This window comes from Sturnira hondurensis, unplaced genomic scaffold (assembly GCF_014824575.4).
Source record: "Sturnira hondurensis isolate 20B ecotype Veracruz unplaced genomic scaffold, ASM1482457v3 Scaffold0014854, whole genome shotgun sequence".
NCBI classification, from domain to species: Eukaryota; Metazoa; Chordata; class Mammalia; order Chiroptera; family Phyllostomidae; genus Sturnira; species Sturnira hondurensis.
Window position 1 is genome coordinate 2136748 of NW_028087485.1, and position 19623 is coordinate 2156370.

Sequence of the window (19623 nt, forward strand, 5' to 3'; positions counted from 1 at the left end):
TGTTGATTCCCTGTGTATTTTCCTTTATTTCACTTTGCACAGCCTTCATTTCTTCCTCTATTTTGCGACCATACTCAGCCATTTCTGTGAGCATCCTGTTGCCAGAGTTTTGAACTCTGCATCTATACGTTGGCTATCTCTTCATTGCTTAGTTCTATTTTTGGAGCTTTGATCTGTTCTTTCATATGGGTGATATTTTTTTGTCTTGGCTCACCTGTTATATTCTAAGGGGTGGAGCCTTAGTTATTCACCAGGGTGGGGCAAACCACGTTGCTGGGTTGTGGCACTGTATGTGAGGGAGGGGTCCAAAAGGGAACAATGTCGCTTGCTTGGCTCTTGGCTGGCTTTCAGTCCCTTCCTTTACTACCCACAAGCAAATTGGGCCCTTCTGGTGCTAATTCTCAGGTGGGTGGATTTGTATACCTTCTAGGACCCTGTGGTCTCTCCAACGAACTCTCCTATGAGGCTGGGAGTTTCTCCTTCTGCCTCAATCCTCCACAGGTTTTTTCAGTCAGAGGCTTTGAGGCTTTATTTCCCCTCACTGGAGCCCTGGGTTGCATGGTCTGTCTTGCTCCTCAGTTGTTCCTCCCAGTTTATCTGCACACAAATGTGGGGCCACCTGCTTTGCCAGCCCCCGCCTCACCTGGTCTGCCAGCTGCTACCTTGCCATGGGGCCTTTTCACCCAGGCTGCCCGTCTCCACCTGTCCTACCGGTCTGGATGAATCTTTCTTCTTTAACTCTTTGGTTGTCAGACTTCCATACGGTTCAGTTTTCCAGCAGTTCTGGTTATTTTTTGTCTTTAAATTTGTTACTGTCCTTCTTTTGGTTGTGCAAGGAGGCAAAGTACATCTATTTATGCCTCCATCTTGGCCGGAAGTCTCTTGATGATGTCTCCTTTGATTGCCACAACTGGGAGGGGTGTAGTATTAACTGGCCTTTACTCTGTAATGTTTGTGGCAGCTTCTCAGAATGTGAGGGAAGTATATTTAAAAGTATACCTGTCAGAGCTGCATTGTCAAGCCTGGAACATCAATGACAGAAGGTGCCTTGATAAGGAACTAGAATTCCTGGGTTCCAAACACAGGTCTGATGACCCACTGAAAAATTTCAGTCAGTTTAGTCTTTTCCCTGAACTTTTTTCTCATCTATAAAATTAGCGATTTGAACTCATTAAATTAATGATTTCAGCTTATTAAATTGCAGGTTTGGGGACCCCATTTTAGTCCTCATAAATTATGGCATCTGGGTTTAGATCCAAGACCTTGCAATTTTTTTTGTGGTTAGTCCTTTTTATGTTATCTTTAAGAAATCTTTTTATATCCTAGGGTCACAAAGATGCTGTTGAGATGTCAGTTCTCCCCAAATTGACCATTCAATGCAATCCCAGTAATAATCCTAGGGTTTTTTCAAAGAAAATGACTAATTTTTAAATTGATAGGAACACACAAAAATTCTAGAATGGCCAACAAATCACGAAGAACAAAATTGAACAACTTTGGTTCCCAGATTTCAAAGCTTATTACAAAAGTAGTAGTAATCAACTCAGTGTAGTTTGGCATAAGAATAGACACATAGACCAGTTGAATGTAATACAAGGTCTGGAAATAGAGCTGCTCATATATGGTCACTTGAGTTATGACAAAGGTACCACTGAACTTCAATGTAGCAAGAATGATGTTTAAATAAATGGTGCAAAAGAGATTGGATATTTGCATGGGAAAAACCCTGATACCTACCTCATATTAATATACAATGATTAACTAGAAGTATATTATGGATCAAGGTGTTAAAGATAAAATTATAAAACATAAGAGAACACCCACTTGAATTTGGGGAGCCAGCATTTTAACAAGCTCCCTGGATTATTGTTGCACAGACTAAACTTAAGAATCACTGCTTTAATGTCTAGTATTTCCTGAGGTTAGCTTAAGCTGAATTCTGTGACATAAACTCATGGAGATTTTAAGTCTTTTTAACTGCACTGCTGAATAGAGCTTTGCATACAGCAGGTGCTTTATACATGCTACCCATGTGGCAGAACAGTAGAAACCATGAGGAGGCTGACAGCACAGTGTGTGTTATAGTGCAGTTAGGATGTTTTGCAGTCGAGACTCAGGAAAACTCTCCCAAGTTAGCTGTAGATTATTTATTTTCTGTCTCTTTTTTGATGGAAACTTTACTGACAACATCTTCGTGGTGCAGATTGATGAGCGAGGCGATGACGAACAGTTTAAATCGGTTTTCCAGTGGAACATGGCATCCAAGGATGGGGCAACTGCACCTCATGGGCAGCCATTGGTGAATGAGGTGAGTTACGAGTGGGTTAGGAAACAGGGGACAGAATGACACCCTGTGCACATGAAATGTGGTCTCGTTATTACTTCCAGACAAAACCAATTGGCTTTCTTTTATCCAGTTTGTATCTCCAACTGTCTGCAAAAGAGCTTGTCAACATGTTCTAGCTTTGCCTTTACTGTATCTGCACAGTCCAAGCTCATTGGCTTCTCCCTTCCAACCATTGTGTTTCTATCACTGGGGACAGATGCCTGGAAACCAAGGCTGCCCTTTCTTCTCTTCACACTTTGCTCCACCCTTTCCCCTTCATTTCACCATCTCAGCTCCGATTCACATCTTCTCCTGCCAGGACCTTTGAGAGCCTCCTGAGGCGGCCTTCTCTTTCCGGGGGTTGCCTCTCACTGGTTTGTCATGTGGTGTTGGTCACATACAGCTTCTTGGACGTCCCTGACTTAGTCTTCTCACCACCTGAGAGTTTATGGTCATTCTCTGTTGACAGCCCCGCCATTTCAAAATCCCTCAGCCACTTAGTTTTAACGATGTGCATCATACTTGCATAATTATTATTGTAAAAACAACCCAAACGCTGTTCACTGTTATCAGTCTGGTAGGTGTCCTGCCATTCTGTTTATTTACAAATCAATATCTGTCTTGCTATCTATATATTTTAGCACTTTGGAATGCACGCCGCCGCCTCACTGAGGGCCCTTTAATGAATTATTTAACCATTCTTTTCTTTGGTTTTCTCATCTGTTAAGAGAATCTCAGACAGTTCCTGATTCACAGAACTATGGCGAAGGTTAAAAGAGAATATAAATGAAAAGACCTTACAACATTGGCAGGCACCAAGAATATTAGCTATTATTTTTTTATTGAAAATGATGTATGTATATTTCTATCGAAATGTATAGCTTTGATTTTCATGAAACAATAGGCATGGTTTTGCGACGTGTATTTTTCACTCAACAAATATCTGGAAGCTATGTCGATGCCAGCATCCTATGAAGCTGTTATGGGTGGGTGTGTCATGGGTGCCACCATTAAGAATCAGGCTCTCCTACTGATGGGTAGAGTTATTGCCAATTTTTTCCTATTATGAAGTTGCAGTGAAGAGCCTTTTGCATGACCTTTTTTAGACACAAATGAATGTTTACCTGGGATAGAGAAAAATGAAGTTGCTGCGTCCAAGGGTGCATGTCTTTTTAATTTTAATGGGCCCTGTTAGATTGCTCTCTAAGGTGGCTGTGTAAGCTATACTGCAGTGGCAGAATAGGAGAAGACCTGCTCCCCCCATTCTCACCAACACTTGGTATTGCCTGATAGAAGTCCTGACAGTCTGTATCTTGTTGTTTTAATTTGAACTTCCCTGATTGATCGTGTGGTTGGGCATATTTGCACTCACGAGTTAGCTGCCTTTCCGGTTCTTCCAAGGTGCCTGTACCGGGCCTCTCCACCATTGTCCCACGTTCAGCCCATGAGGCTCCCTGTCTCCTCCCCTCTATTCCAGTCGAACCCATCTGCTCTTGGTCTGTCACTCAAAGCCCCTCAATGCTTTCATGCTTATATACACAGTGGTCCCCACTCCTGGAATGTATTCAACAAGTATTTATCAGGGCCTATTCCGTGTCAGGCATTGCGCCAGGCTGTTGGAAAACATTAGGAAACAGAACAGATGAAAGCCGCTGCCTTCATGGCACTGAGCTTCTAGAGTATAGATATGCCTGTCTCCTTTTCATCTGCTGGTTGACCTCAACCCTGGAGGTCCAGCTCAGACTCCACCTCCTGTTCAAAGCATGCGAATTGCTTCCCCCAAACTCTCATTTTATTTATCTTCGGTACAGTGTGTTTAAGCCAACAAACATTTTCTAATCAGCAATTATTTCACTAATTCAGTAATTAGCGTTATTTCCCTAGGTAGGTCATAAGATCTTAAAAGAGAAACTTTGTCTTTTCTGTCCTTTTCTTTTTTCCTTTTCCAATATTACTTGCTTAGCCCAATGCTAAGCACACAACAGGAAGTAGGTTTTTGAAGCTTGGCTGAATAATGCTCCTTAATCTCAGATTTCTGGTCCACAGTAATTCCCTGCCACCCAATCTTGATGCAACGATGAGCAAAGAACTGTTCAGTTACCTTTGGCGTTCTTCTATGATATAAATGAATCTCAGAAAGTTCAGTTGCTTGGGATATTAGGTTATTTTTTAGTTTGAAAAAGAAATGAACACTTTGCTTAGCTGAGACCTGCCATACACCAAAAGGAGGTTATAGTTTTTTCAGAGAACTTCCCTCTGATATTGACAACGTGTGTGAGCATCGCTGGGAGGCTGGGGTCGGTCGGGGGATTTTACCTACCAGATGGGTTTCTGTGCATTTGTGTTTCCTTTGTAGAGAGCCTACTGGACTGGGTACGAGGAAGGGAATGGTTGGTGCCCAGGAGCTCTGCCAGACCCTGAAATCGTAAGGATGGTTGAAGCGCGGAAGTCTCTTGGTGAGGTAAGGGCCCTAAAAATCACTTTAGTCATTAGTCTGAATGTTCCTTTATTTTAAGGTAGGTTGTGGTAGACGGAACACTGGCCCCTCCCCCAAAGATTCCCCCGTCCTAATTCCTGGAACCTGTGCATATGTTACTTCCATGTCCAAAGGGACTTTGCAGATATAAGGAAGTTAACGAGTTTGAGATAGGAAGATTATCCTGGATTATTAGGGTGGCTGCAATATAATCACTGGGGTCCTTATAAGGGGGGAAGCTGGAGGGTCAGAGTCAAAAGCAGAGGTCAAATCCCTCTGGAGCCAGAAGCCCAGGAATGCTAGCACCTTCTGGAAGCTGGGTCTCTGGAAGAGACCAGCCCTGATAGCCCATTTTAGACTTCTGACCTCTAGCACTGCACGCGCGACCTTACTGTAGCAGGTGTTCATGCAAAAAAGGCAACTGTAGTCCAGATTGTGGGAACCCATGACAACTTGCACAGAGCACCTTCTCGTCCTCTCACACACCCAGGGCACCCACCCTTGGGAGAAATCACTGGAAAATATTGTTACTCTGCAGTGACTTTTCCTTTAGCAAACAACAAGAAAACAATAGCAACGCAAGTGCCAAGTTTCCACATCTCATTAGGAAAACTGATCCGTAGAGATACTCAAAAAGGAAGGAGGAGAAAGGAACAGCCATTTGACTCCCAATGCTGTAGACTTACTGCTGTTCGTCTGGACGAGGTACAGACGAATCTCCTGCACACTAATTGCTACATTATCATACATGCCTTGGAGTCTGAGGAACAGCCAGGTTCCACATCATTTGATGGAAACATCGGAGGGGAAAGTTTTTGACCCGGGGAATGTTATTTGAAGGTGTGATTCATTTGCAAATAATAGCTTCACAAAATGTGAAGAATCTGTTTGGATTCATTCCAGGAGACTGAATTATTTTCCAGGTGCCTTATAAATTTAGTTGCATTGGTTCCAATGCTGCTTGCTATTATAGTTTTATTAGTTCTCATTCAAAAGCATGTTGGTTCTTATGCTGACATTGACCCTGACCAGCAGGAGTATACAGAAGACTACGAGCAACAGAGGGGCAAAGGGAGCTTTCCGGCCATGATCACCCCTGCTTACCAAAGGGCCAAGAGAGCTAACCAGCTGGCCAGCCAAGTGAGTGCCCTGGTGCTTATTCACCATTAGTCACGCTAATCTTTGTTATTAGTGTCTCCCGGGATTCAGATGAAATCTGGTGAGACGGTGCTTTGGGGCAGCAGGTACCATTAGTGTGGCCTTATGGAGAAAACTGTCTTCTTATCTTTCCCCCATCAGTTATTCTCTGTTCCTCGATTAGGTCCCATCAGTCCAATGGGGAGACGACTGTGTAGCTCACCCAAAGGCAGGACCAAATAAGGTTCTCAGTAAGTGGATGGTAGGCTCTCTTGGAGAATAGCATAGCTTGTTGGTTAAGACCTCAGATTTTGGAGCCAGAAGGCTGGGTTTGAATCCTGGCTCTTTCTCTGGCTTTGTGACCATGAGCAAATTACTGGACCTCTCTCATCCTCAGCATTTTTATGTACAATAGGGAAAATAAAAGTCCGTAGCAGCCCTGCCTCATGCGATTGTTGTAGAGATGAAGTGAGCTCACGTTTGTTTATGTTTAGTAGCGCCTGGCACTCTCCTGGAATTCTCACACTGGCATCAGTGTGAGAAGCCACACAGACTTGCCACAGGTGTGTGTTGAGGGTAGCCCAATGGTGTAGCTTCAGAAAAGCCCCCAGGAGAGGTTTTCACGAAGGCCAGTGAGGATGACCTTGACTCTGTACTGTCTTTTCATCAGGTGGAGTACAAGAGAGGGCACGATGAGCGAGTCTCCAGGTTCACCACGGTGGCGGATACCCCTGAGCTGCTACGGGCCAGGGCTGGGGGGCACCTGCAAAGTGACGTAAGAAATGACAGAGGCCAAGGCTCAGTGATACTCATTGAAGATGCCCCATTCTTTCCTTACTTGGAGAAGGAGGGAGAAGAATGTAGGGGGTATCTCAGTCCCACGTAGGGAACAGGAAGGAATTTCTGAGGTCAAGTTTGATTGGATCAGATAAGTTAATTCACATAGGCCTTGTGAAAACAGCTTTAGAGAGAAAACTTGCGAATAGTATTCGTGACAAATCACGTGTATCTGACTAATCTGAAAGAGGTGATTTCAGATGAATTCTCTCCTTGTCAATGAGAATGATAGTACATAACTTCTAAAGATTTTCTACTACTTGCCTTCCATGTTTAGTTTCTCCATAACATAGGATCCAGAGCTTATTATTGTTCTGAGTGGCAAATTTAAACATGAATGCACACTCAGCTGAGCAAGTGGCTTCTATTTTCTTTGAAGAAACCTTTTCTCTTTTTTTTGTCTCTCAGACTTGACTCACAGCTTCTCAAAGGCAGAAACCTTATTCCCATGCCCCTACACCTGGCCCACACCAGGGGCCACACACGTATGTGTTTGAGTTCTGCATGGAGTTTCTCTATGTGCCAGGTGCTGTGCTTAGTACTGGGAATAAAAAGGTACAAAGATGCACAGGGCCCATCCAGCTGTAAGCCAATTACATCGCCAAAAGAGCTGTGACAGGGGATGGCAGGGTGTCACAGGAGCCCTCAGCATGGCTTCTCACACAGATTGCCCGGTAGACAGTTGGGTGGTGACATGTGATTCAAAGTCTGTTTTCATTTTCCAGGCGCTGTACACGGAGGACTATGAACAGCAGAAAGGGAAGGGCAGTTTTCCTGCTATGATCACACCTGCTTATCAGATAGCCAAAAGAGCCAATGAGCTGGCGAGCGATGTAAGAGTCCCCAGCAACACTGTCCCATTAGGGGAGGAAGCAGGAAGTTACCCAAGCCCGACAAGTCCAAATTCCTGTCTCCTTTGCATGCACTGTGGATCTAAGAAGTAGCTTTTTTTTCATAGTTTTCAATCGACTTGATGATATCTGGCACTTTTATGTCTCAGCACCTTTCCCAGAGCCAACCAAGCATAATGAGAACATTGCACAAGCCATTTAGTTTTACACTTGTGTCCTCTGTGCCTTAGGAGGCTAAATTCACTGGGTTTGTCCTTTCCCTTCAAACAGGTGAGGTACCATCAACAATATCAAAGAGAAATGAGGGGAAGGGCTGGTTCAGCCGCTGGAGCTGAGGGCACGTTGACGAAGGACTATATGGATCAGTATGGCCAGGTTTGTGATATAATGACTTCCCGGGAGATGGCCCTTTGCGATGGTCAGTTCCCTAGCCTGTGACACAGCCTGTGGCCGTCTCATCAGAGGTTGGGCTAGGGTTTATCTTCGCCCTATTTATTAAAGGTGGATTTTTCCCAGTAGCGGGCAAACAATGACTCAGGGCTCAACTTGAACCACTTAGGAAAACAGACTCTAAACACTTTCTTCTTTTTTCTTTTTTAAGTAAGGGGCCTATATCAAGATATTGGCGGGTTTGCCAAGAACACAGCATTCTCCTCTAGTCCCTAAGGAATGGTCTCAAGGGCTAAGCTGGCTACTTTGAACCCACCACTGCCTAAGCACAAAGCAGATCAAAACACGTGTCTTAGAAAATGTTGAGCAATTCACTGAGGAGCAGGGCTTGTTTCCCTAGAAAGTAGAGTTTCTTATCTAGGTTGTTCAGTAAAGCGATATTCCAGAGAACGCGAACCTTTTTCCAAATTTCACTTATTATAAATGAACTGCACTTTGACGGTCTATAAGAGAGTCAAAGGGGCTTTTTAGCACCTTTTGAGATGCTTTACAAACTTATTTTTATCCCCGTCTCTTTTCTGGCACTAGACAGGTGTTGTAGAGGAGGAAGAGAACATTATTTCCTCGTGGTTTACAACTGTGTAAATAATATTGGCAGATCAATTGCGTGTACTGGAAGGTACCTCCAATGGGCTTTGTTGATATTTTTTCCTTGATTGATTGTGTGATCTTTTGGTAGTCGATAGAGTCTACAATGTAAATGACTTGTTTAACATGCATGATTTATAAAAGAAAACAAATAACATTTCCCTTCTTCAATGAAACAAGTTGTGTGCAGATACCGTCCTGGGAAGATCGTTTCTGACTCCTTCACACATGTCCTTTTGAGCAAAAATATTTGGTTTTGCATTTAAAAAGCCATTGTATGAAATTCCATGATAAGCTCATTAGATGGTCTCTTAATGCTTTAAACTCAGTGAATATATGGTTTTATTGGTTTCATGTTTTAAACATGTTGTTTAGAAGGCTCGGGACAATTTTTAAAAATCAGTTCATTGAACAACATTTGGTTTCTGTATTTGACAGAAATGATGTTGTTCTCAATGTAGACAGTGCTTTCTGCCAATAATTATAACACATATATATAATTGTAGATGTGTCTATACACATCGGTGAAATTAACTTTATAGGAGCGTAGTTGGCTCTTGCTTATCAGGACGTTTTGGTTGAAGTTTTCAGTCGTGGTAATAACAAATGCAAGAATCCAAGTGGGTCTTGCTTGACAGTGCTGCCAGCGGCTGCTGAGAGGACCAGTCTCGTGTGGCATTTCAGCAGGGCTCGCCGGGGCCTGACGGGGAGTGAGTGAGGGAGACAGGAGCAGGCAGACAGTCAGATAAACTATAAATATCTGTAGCGCCTAACATGCCAAACAGTTCATTCTTCTTTTTGAGTAACTGTTCTTCTAGGTTAATAGACTGTGACATGTAATCAATTTATTACTTGTAACCACTCAACTTCCCAATAGAATTAAGTGCCTCATAGATTTGCACACATACCATGGATACATATAAACGGGGAAGTTAAAATATGCTACAGACCAACCCCAAGCCATAGAGCAGAGTAGGCAAAGGACATTACCAAAGAGTTTCAGTGCCTTTATTATTATTTTCTTGACTTAATTTTTTTTTTTACTCATTCGTTTTGGCCTAGAACATTCTGGCAGCCGAGTATGAAGGAGCGCTCAGGCCCAACAGTTGTCATTATTGGATAAAAAGGGAGTCTGGGCATTCCGATTTGACCCAACTGTTTCCTTTAAGGAAATGGGTGTGCCAGACTCTGCACCTGGTACTGGAGCAGGGCAGGCCCTCGCCTTGGAGTGAGCAAGCAGCGAATGGAGTCATGAGCCCAGGGGAGGGCTCCGTGGGCTGCTCCATCTTTGTGGGAACACAGATGCGGAAGTAGCTGATTCTGCCCAGGACAGGGCTGAGAGGGAGGGAGGGATTCCCAGAGAGAAGGTAGCATCTGATGGGGTGTTGACTGAGAGGGAAGTACATCTGACTGCCAGGGAAGCTTAACACTAGGCCCGTGATGAGAGTTCCATGTGAGAGAGGGTCTTCCTTGGTGGGAGGGGCGGGGGGGGGATGGTGCGGGGAGGAGGAAGGAAGAGAGTACGAGTCACATGATCATGCGTAGTCGGAAGTATACATTTAGGCCCGTTTCAGGTCCTCTTATAGCAGTTTGAAATTGTTCCGCCAATTACAAAAATTTACACAGTTCTATAATGCCCTCCTTCTTGGTAAATGATGTACATCCGTGGGAGAGGCAGTATTTGGAAGGTCAGGGCGTCTTTCTGCATCATCAGTCTGCCAATGGGCCCGAGAGAGGCCGCATTCAAGACTCCTGGAAGGCAGAAGCCCTTTCCTGGTGTCGGCTGAGAAACAAATACTCCCTAACATGTGGGCCCGGAACACGGGTAGAGTGGCCTGATTTACCTGGTGGGAATGATGATGATAATGATAATGAGAACAGTTACCATTTACTTAGTGCTGACGGTGGACTGGGCACCAGAAAGTAGCCCCGACTCCACAGTCCACTGCCTTAACCACCACATGGTACCATTCTTGGGGAGACTCCCAGAATGTCCAGCGTGGACAGGCCGCTGTGGGAACAGACTCTAGGAGGGGTCACTGCTAATTCCCCACCCAGGCGGGAAGGGGAGCGCCACTGATCTGAATCTGTCATTAACTCAGCAGGGTTACTTGGAGGAATGTGCAGAGCACAGAGGCAAGGGCAGCTTCCCTGCCATGATCACCCCTGCGTATCAGAATGCCAAGAAAGCCAACGAACTCGCTAGTGATGTAAGTACCGCATCAGGACAACCATGGGCCACAGAAGCAGAGGAGAAATGAGACTTTGAAGGCTGTGCTTACTGAAATCTACCCACAGATAAGTAGCACTGAGCCAGAATAGAATGCTAGCCCTCAGTTTCTGTCCAGATTTCTAGCATCTGCCTCTTTTGTTCAGACTGTTTGGTCACATTGATCTGTTTCAAAGGAGATTGCTGTGGACAAATGGCGTAATTACATCAGCTGAAGCAAGTACAAATGCCAGTCTAGCCACTGCAAAATAACCCACTCGGATAGCGAGCACTTCAGGGGAATAGCCGATTAAAACAAGTCATGTGATTATCAAACTAGGTGTAACCCGGTTGATAAAATGACTTTTATTGACAGAATGTTAGCCAGCTGGCAGTCCTTGAAAGATAGGCTATAATTAAACTTGCAAGTGACACATACACTGTAGATCTAACACACTAACTTGAACTTGGTCTATAATCAGAAGGCGAGCATCCTTCTTGAACCCCCTTTACCCTTTTCCTTTACTCTGTTACTATGCAGTTATTAAACCCAGTCACCCAGAGCGGTGCACTTTTACCCCAAGGGGAAAGGATAGACACGTTATGCTCTTTGCCCTTCCTCGGTAGATAAGAAATGGTGTTGAAACCAAGGGCAGACTGGATTTGAGGCTACACCTTTTTATGAGATTGTTTTAAGATCTTTCTTCATGCAAAATTAGAGTATAAAATGTGAAAAGGGCCAATAACATTTTAATATGAAAGGGACTGAGTGGTTTGTAGATTTTATGGAGAGAAGAAAAACCCTATGATTTCTTTTTCCTTCCAAAAAGTCAGTGAAGTAAATGTTGACTTTTAGTGTGGGGTAGTTTTGGAGCGATAGCTGTTGTGGGACATGAAGATGAAGCTCAGGCCCCTCTTTGTGTGTTTCTTTCAGATAAAATACAGGCAGGACTTTAACAGAATGAAAGGTGCTGCCCATTACCACTCCCTCCCAGCCCAGGACAACCTGGTTCTGAAGCGGGCTCAGAGTGTCAATAAGCTTGTGAGCGAGGTAGGTGTGGGGGACAGCCGGTTCTGTCTGCTGTCACCTCCTTTATCTCCTCCAGGGAATGGGGCAACCCCAGGAAAAATGCCACATAATGCCACATAAACAACCCATGCATTGCCAATTCCCAAAAAACTAATGTGCAATAAAAGCAATTTACAAAAGAGTCTACAATCACACCAATTACATTTAAACAAATAAATTTCTCTGATGGTTCAGAAGTTCCTCCCTGAATTCTTGCAAGGATGAGGTATTCAAAAGTTTCAAGCAATAGATTTCTAGTTCCCCGGATACTGCATGAGCCAAACTTTATAACTGTAAGTCATTGCCATAAAGTGGAAATGGAAGAACAATAAGTGTTTCAAACTTGAACCTTTCCCATTCTCTTGTTATTGTAGTCAGGTTTCCGAGAAATTGTGGGTACCACATGAATCATCTTAGAGGCTGAACTGGCTGCCAGAGGGCGTGTCTTGTTTGTCCTACCCCGTGATTAAAATTTTTAGAATTGTTAGGACTTATTGGCAAGGAGATATTCCCCTCTGGTTCCCCGTGTACTTTGCATATCCTGGAGTCTCATTTGTAATGCCTAGCTGGACCCGGAAGGCATTTGAGTTGACAACGTGTCAAAGAGAGAGGGGAAGAATTAGAGCTATTAAAAGTAGTTTTACTCACAATCTGGTTGTGAGTAACGTAAGTTATCTGCAACAGAAACAGATAAGGAAATACCCTAAAGAATGTTTCTTCCCTAACCTCCAAAGGTCATCTCTTTACCAAAAATCGTTATTTCACCTGCTGTCCTCTAACTTTGGGCTGCTCAGAATCTCCAGGAGTGGCATCTCCTGATCTCCTCTCGAGCCCACCGTGCTTCATGGCACTAGATGCATGCCAGGCACTCAGAATCTGCATTTTCAATAAATGTTCCAATGATTCTGTTGTTCCAGGTCAGAGGTCAGCAAACTTTGACGTGCGTGCCCAATCTGTCCTGCAGCCTGTGTTTGTAAATAGAACGTATAAAGCCTGTTTTTGTTGGAACACAGGCACAAAGCGTTTGTTTACACATTGTCTGTGGCTGCTTTCAAGCTACCAGAGATGAGTAGTTGATGTAGAGACTGTGGTCTACAAAGCCTACTCACCGTCTGGTCATTATGGAGAACATTGGCTGGACCTCGCTCTTGACTCGCAGGACACGAGATCTCAATGAGGCCTTTGCAGCCTTGAGGCCCTTCCTTTGTCGTAGGTCTGGAAGAGTGAAGTGTCTTGTTCTAGTTCAGAGAGACTCTTAGGGACAGAGCTGGAATCAGCCCCCTGACAGTAGAGTCCTACCATCCGGGAGTAACAATGTTACCATTTGGGCCTTTTCTGTGTAGATATACTATAAATGAATACATGAATATAAGAACATATGGTTTTAGAATTCAAACTCAACTGCATATAGTTATGTGTACTTGTTAATTTTATATCATATTGTGAGCATTGGCATCTTTCTTACTTTAGAAGGCATGTTCCCCCCATATATTTTATAATATAAAAAATCCTATTTCCTTTGGTAAGAGTTCACGAAGGAAAGTTTGGTTCCTCTTTGCCCTTGTTTTCATCCAGTGAGACAAACCAGTCATGTCTCTTCTACTGGTAATCAGCCTTCAGCTCCTTCTCCAATTACCTGGGATGACGTGGAGTCTGTTTAATGACTGTAGCCTCACACTTTACACCCAGCTACCCAGGGGAGCTCGACTAGCCAACCCATTTATAATTAGAAGACACTCTGCCTCTAAGAATGGTTTTATTTATTATATGCCTTTGTAAAGTAACATTTTTGGTTAAATTTTACTGACGTATACATACAGAGAAGTGCATATATCACTGAGTGTAACAGGAGCATTTTCACCAGTGTACACATCTGTGTAATTAGTGCCCAAAAAATAGCACATGACAAAAGTCCAAATACTCTCCCTCTTTCTGTCCCCCCAGACCCTCGTCCCCAAGAGTAGCCACTGTCCTGATCTCTGAAACCAGTTTTGCTATTTTTGAGCAGTATGAAATCTTACAGTATTTATTCTTGAAAGAGACTATATATTTTTAAGTTTTAGATCAAAGTAGATTATTCACTTATTTATTACTTGAAAGAAAAACATGTGCTATTAACTTACAGTATTCTAATAAATATTCTGGTATTTTTAAATCTTGGGTTGGAAGTTTTCTAAAAATATCCTAGTAAAGTCCTGGTGACATTTTCAAGAGTGACTTTGGGCTTGGTCCTACTGTGCAACTGGTGTTTTGGTTTCTAAGGTGGAATATAAGAAGGGTCTGGAAAGTAGCAAAGGTCACAGTATCAACTACTGTGACACACCTCAATTCAGGAACGTGAGCAAGATTTCAAACTTCACCAGTGATGTGAGTTTCCAATGCCTAAGCATTTGTTTGGACTTCTTTATGACCTTAATTTCTAGGTCTCCTAAGAGACAGTCTATGTGAATGTACTTGTGTGTCTTGGAGAAGCATGGCCTTGTAGGCACAAACACCTAACAGGTTTGATTAAGGTTGTCTGCTGGGATTGGTCCACATAGAGTTAAATGTTATTACATCCCCCGACACACACTTGACCTTGAGGCCTCAGGGCAGCACCTGCCTGTCCTCTTGCATCCTTAGTGTATGGCAGTATCTGGTACCTGGTGGCGAATGCTGGTGAGGGAGCCTGGCAGAGCATGCAACATCCCCTCTCAGTGCGACTTTGTGCTTCTTAATACCTGCTCTTATTTGACCTGCACAATCACCTGGGGAGCTGGATTTTACTTCCCCATTTCACAGAGAAGCAGATATATGCTGAAGTAGCACTCGCAAATTCTGAAAATCTCAGAGAAGGTCTGGAGATATGTCCTTGAGAACATCAAGGACCTTCGCTAGATTATGTGAATTTACTTCCACTTAGCTACATATCGTAGTAGAGTTGAAAATCACGCAGGGCTTCATAAGGGCTCAATGAGGAATTTTTTTGCATTGATTAGTGGTGGAGAGCTCTGGCTTTGGAGCTGACAGACCCAACTTCACAATTAGCCAGGTGGCCAACTTTGAGCAAATCGTTTAAGCTCTCTGAGCCACTGTGCCCATCTGTAAAATTGGAGTGATACTAACTCCTGTCCTCATAGAGTGCTTGTGAAGGTCAACTGAGATGAGTAGAATCATGTATGATATATAGTGATATTATCCCATTTAAATACTCTCAGTGCCTAACAACTCAATGGCATCCCAGGGTAGGTGATTTTAATGTAGCTTCATTGGAAGCTACCCAGATATTCCCGTTGATGGCTTCTTGTCATCCCATTTTGGTTCTGGTTATGTGGTGAGCTGCATTTGGGACATGACATTGTTACTTCACATGGTTGCAGTAGTGACTGATCTGTGCTGTAAAATGCGTGCGATTCGCCAGGGCTCAGAGGTTGCCCTTCACCTGTTTAGAAATCGCAGTAAGAGCATGTGGTGGTTTGTACCAGCCCAGCGTGGGGCGTTGCACATGCTGCCAGCACAGTCCGTACTTGTCTGTTGCAAAGCAGCGCTCTCACGGCAGGTTTTCACACTGGAAAATTCTGGTATGGGTGCAATTGAAAACATTGTTTAAAAATTGGGTCTGTGTTGTGCTGTCTGTGTTCAGCGGATCTGATGGGTTCCTGCATGCTGTGTGCTTGTCTCATTCCAGCTTCTTGTGCTTGCTTGAAAGTTGTTTTGTTTTTTTTTTTTACATTGTCTGTTCCGTGAAACACCGACTCCTTTAATACGTTCTCTTTGGTCATTTGTATTTTTCATTTAGTCCGTTAAGACGTGTAGTTCCTCTTCAACAGGTTGGGAAGAGAATGCTATTGTTGACAGTTTTGTGTTCCCATGTAGAACAAGTATAAAGAAAACTACCAGAACCACATGAGAGGCCACTATGAAGGAGTTGGTATGGACAGACGGACTCTCCATGCCATGAAAGCTGGAAGTCTGGCAAGCAACGTGAGTCCTTTGGTGAAGGGCCTGGAGGTCCTGGAGATCAGTCAGAGTGGAAAGAGGTGGGGCATAAGGAATTCAGCCAATCCGTTTCAACCCCCCACCTTTAAAAAATAATCAGCTATCTGATACATAAAGGCTGACACATAGGAGTTTCTAAATGTGAACCCACACCACTAAAACTAGGTAAAATCCTTGACATTTTCCAACAGCTTCAATCTCTCTATCTCAGCTTTCTCTGGTTGGACCAGTAGTCAGACCCACTGGGATTGATCCAGTGTGAGAAAAATATTCAGTTCCTGAGAGATAAAGAGAAATGGATGAGCATGATTCTTATTTGAAATTCCTGAAATTTCCAAAGCTTTTGGGATTTACTTGGGGTTTGTCAGTCACCTGGGTAGTTGGTTGGCTCATTCATTTATTCCATGATGGTGTTCATTGGCGACCTCTTGCTCATTGAAGGCACTGATCTTCAGAACGCATCAGGTACCTGTCTTCACCGCAGCCTGTCACCCATTGCTCTGACCTTTGCTTTGGCAATTCAGTTGATAGATTTGCAAATGCCAACTGGTAAATCTTAGAGGTAAAAGACACTTAAAAAAAACCAACTTCATTATCAAAACATACAAATGTCAAATTTCCTCTGCTTGAGAATGTCAAATTTGATCTTTAGAAAAACATTTAAAACACTGTGAAGACTTTTTTCATGTATTTTTCTGGGGGTTAGCCAAGAAGCTCTTCCATTGTATATTCCAGAGCAAATGCTTCTTTTTTAACAAAAACTGCAAGGGCTTCCATACTTAATGAGATAAAGTTAATGTGCTACAGATGGAAGTTAATGAATTTTGGATTAATTAAGAAGAATAATTCAGATTAATTAAAGGCAAAGTGTGAACATAATTTAATTTTCTTTGGAGGTGATAAAACTGAATTAATTGTGTTTCTCCTTATATTAAAAAAATGAATACTTCCTATGACATTCACACAAGGTGGAAAGAAAGTGGGGGGCTAATTTCTCTTTCCTTGTTCTTTGTGTTTCAGGTCGCCTACAAAGCTGATTATAAACATGATGTTGTCGACTACAACTACCCAGCCACTCTTACTCCTTCCTATCAGACGGTCGTGAAACTGGTCCCGTTGAAAGACGTGAGTCCTCTTCCAACAGCCCTTTCTGCTTTCCTCTTATCACTTCTCTCCTGTGGAGTGATTCTTAGGTAGTGAGATGGAAAGAAACGAGATAGGAAGAACTGAGAAACGGGCACTCATCCTCACTGGGAAGTCCGTTTACGGGTGTTTGGAAACTCTTAGGTTTTCCATATAAGGTGGGGACAATTCTGGTTTCACCTTGAAAATAACCTGAGGTCCAGTGTCTCCTCTTAGAATTTGGTGGACTGTGTCTGCTGCTGAGCGTGTTTAAGTAAGTGTTCCTTAACAATGATGACATTAAAACAAAAGTTTTGGAATGTGGTGTGTTTAAGGACTGAAGGATGTAAAATGAAATGGATGTAAGTTGAGAGAACGTGGTAATGATGACATTTTCTTTTCCTTAGGAGCACTTGGGAAGTATCTGTGGAATAATACATAACTCTCAGTTATTTATTTATATAATAGGCAACTCTCAATTGTTTATTTGAATAAATAAATAATGTATTTATTATAAAGTCATTTATCTTTGAAGAAGTACTTAAGATGGTTTGTAACTGAGTTGGGGTCGTAGTTGTTTGTCAGTGGAGGCTCTAACAAACGGTGAACACCCAGTGCTCCCTTGCCACACGTTTCTTTGGGATCAGAACTGCTCCAGTGGTCGACTTGGGTTTTGCTATTGGCAGGTAGGTCTTCACAGTGCTCTCTCTTTTGCTCAGAGTAGGAGCAGTGTTGGCTGCAGTTGGGTATCTCCCGTGTCTACCACAGCTTGCAGGACAATGGAGGACAGTTGTTGGCAAATGAGAGTTTGATGGATGAAAGGGGCTATCAAACATGCAATAAGGGGATGGGAGGTAGGGGGATATGAATGGCCTAAACTTTGCTTTTCTTTTGCTGGGGAAATGTGATTGGGTCGATTTGCTCATTTCACCTTAGTGAAACCCAGGGTTGAACTTGACTACCAAAGCTACTTCCTTTCGTTTGGGGCTGCATATATTACCTGGGAAATGTGAGGATCGGGAGCATTTTGTTAAAATTTGGGAGTCTGCATTAGAAATCAGAAGAGGGGGGTTCTGCTTGGCAGCCCATGAGCCAGATCCAGACAGCGGAGGTATTGTATTGGGCCACACAGTGTTTAAAGAAAGTAGGATTGATATATAACACTTGTACGAGTTCACATATGAATTTATATTTTTACCTTTTTTCTTAGTTTGAAAAATTAGACAACGTTAGGAACTGTGTCCCTAGTTCTGCACAGCAGTGATTGGCTGGGAATAAGTGGTGGCTGCTCTCTGTCATCGTATTCTTCTCACCTTCCAGGCTCACCGTGATTTTGAGTTTACCACCCCAGTGTAGGGGCTTTGATGTTCAGGAAGTTAGGGGAATCCACTACAGGAATATTTGCGGTTTCTCGGTCTGTCTGGTTGTCTTAAACATGGTCAAATAGCTATGAAATTAAACAAACAAGCACAGTCCTTGATTAGAGAGCATTCCCTTCGGATAGTGTTTATCAACACTAGGAGCGTCACAGTGAGACTCGACGCTCAGCAAAGAGAGCTTACAGAAAGCAGACCGAAACCCTGGCCAAGCATCTGTGATGTTGCAAAAGTGTGGTTAATCACGGAAACTCTTGATTATGTCCTGCAGAGGGAAGTAATTTGCTGTGCCACACACTTAGTGCCGAATTATCGGGAAGGAATATGCCATTTAAAAATATAGTTTTGTGGTCTTTTATTGTGCATAATTCTGAATTCTAATAGACTCTTTATTATGAGATGATAATTTTTCTCTCTGAATTAATGCATTAGGAAGCCACTGTACTCCAATCTCATTAATAGTTGACACTGAAATGACTTTACATTTCCTAGCTTTCCCTTCTACATATCCTATGTCCAAACTCAGAATGTGCAAAGCCTGTTCTCTTTGAATTATTACCTAAAAAGCCCAAAGTGATGCTGCCTTTTATCATTAAGTCCAACAAAATGCTCTGTGGCCTGGTGTCAGGGACACTGTTTTTCCCAGATCCTGTTCTTGAAGTTAATATGTAAGTCACTGGTTTGCACCTGGAGTACATTTCCCTGTCCAGACAATGTTAGGTCTGGCTATGGGAGCCCCTCTTCCATCTGTAAAAGAGCAAGTAATAGTTCTAAGCACATAGCTTTGGCACAGCAGGCTTCTAGTGTGTAGGTGGAGAGCCTCTTTGGGGGGCAGAGTGCTGGGATTGCCAGGCTCGTGGTAAATGCTTTTTGACTTGCCTGCTGGGACGGGCAAGAATGGAGTGAGTACAAAGAAGAGGTGAAGTAGGCACACTGGCCCTGTTGGTCTATTTCACTTAGGTCACTGGGTTTTAAAAATATTGAACCGTTGGCTAGCATTTAAAGAATTGTAAGATTTTATATAATAACATAGATTTCTGGTTTCTTTGGAATAATGGGGAAATCTGGCCACTCTGCTCCGTGTTAATGCACCATTACTATCTCTTAGAACTGCACTGTAACTGCTGTCCTTTGCCACAGTCCCCACCACTCCTTACTGATCCCCCCCAAAACAGCCACCCAGCTTCACTGAGCCTGGACTAGT

The 19623-nt window shown here is 43.2% G+C and overlaps 1 protein-coding gene across 6 annotated transcripts in view; it reads left to right on the forward strand.

Moving 5' to 3' along the window:
• Positions 1-19623, forward strand: part of NRAP (nebulin related anchoring protein) — a 66363-nt gene that overhangs the window by 4483 nt on the left and 42257 nt on the right. The window contains exons 4-14 of one of the 6 annotated variants that reach the window (XM_037063887.1): positions 2204-2308; positions 4683-4787; positions 5835-5942; positions 6610-6714; positions 7502-7609; positions 7898-8002; positions 10768-10875; positions 11809-11925; positions 14206-14310; positions 15799-15906; positions 16942-17046. In XM_037063887.1, the coding sequence (XP_036919782.1) occupies positions 2204-2308; positions 4683-4787; positions 5835-5942; positions 6610-6714; positions 7502-7609; positions 7898-8002; positions 10768-10875; positions 11809-11925; positions 14206-14310; positions 15799-15906; positions 16942-17046 (1179 nt within the window). The remainder of the gene's footprint in view (positions 1-2203; positions 2309-4682; positions 4788-5834; positions 5943-6609; positions 6715-7501; positions 7610-7897; positions 8003-10767; positions 10876-11808; positions 11926-14205; positions 14311-15798; positions 15907-16941; positions 17047-19623) is intronic. The other 5 variants (XM_037063889.1, XM_037063888.1, XM_037063890.1 and 2 more) reach the window with 5 other exon arrangements.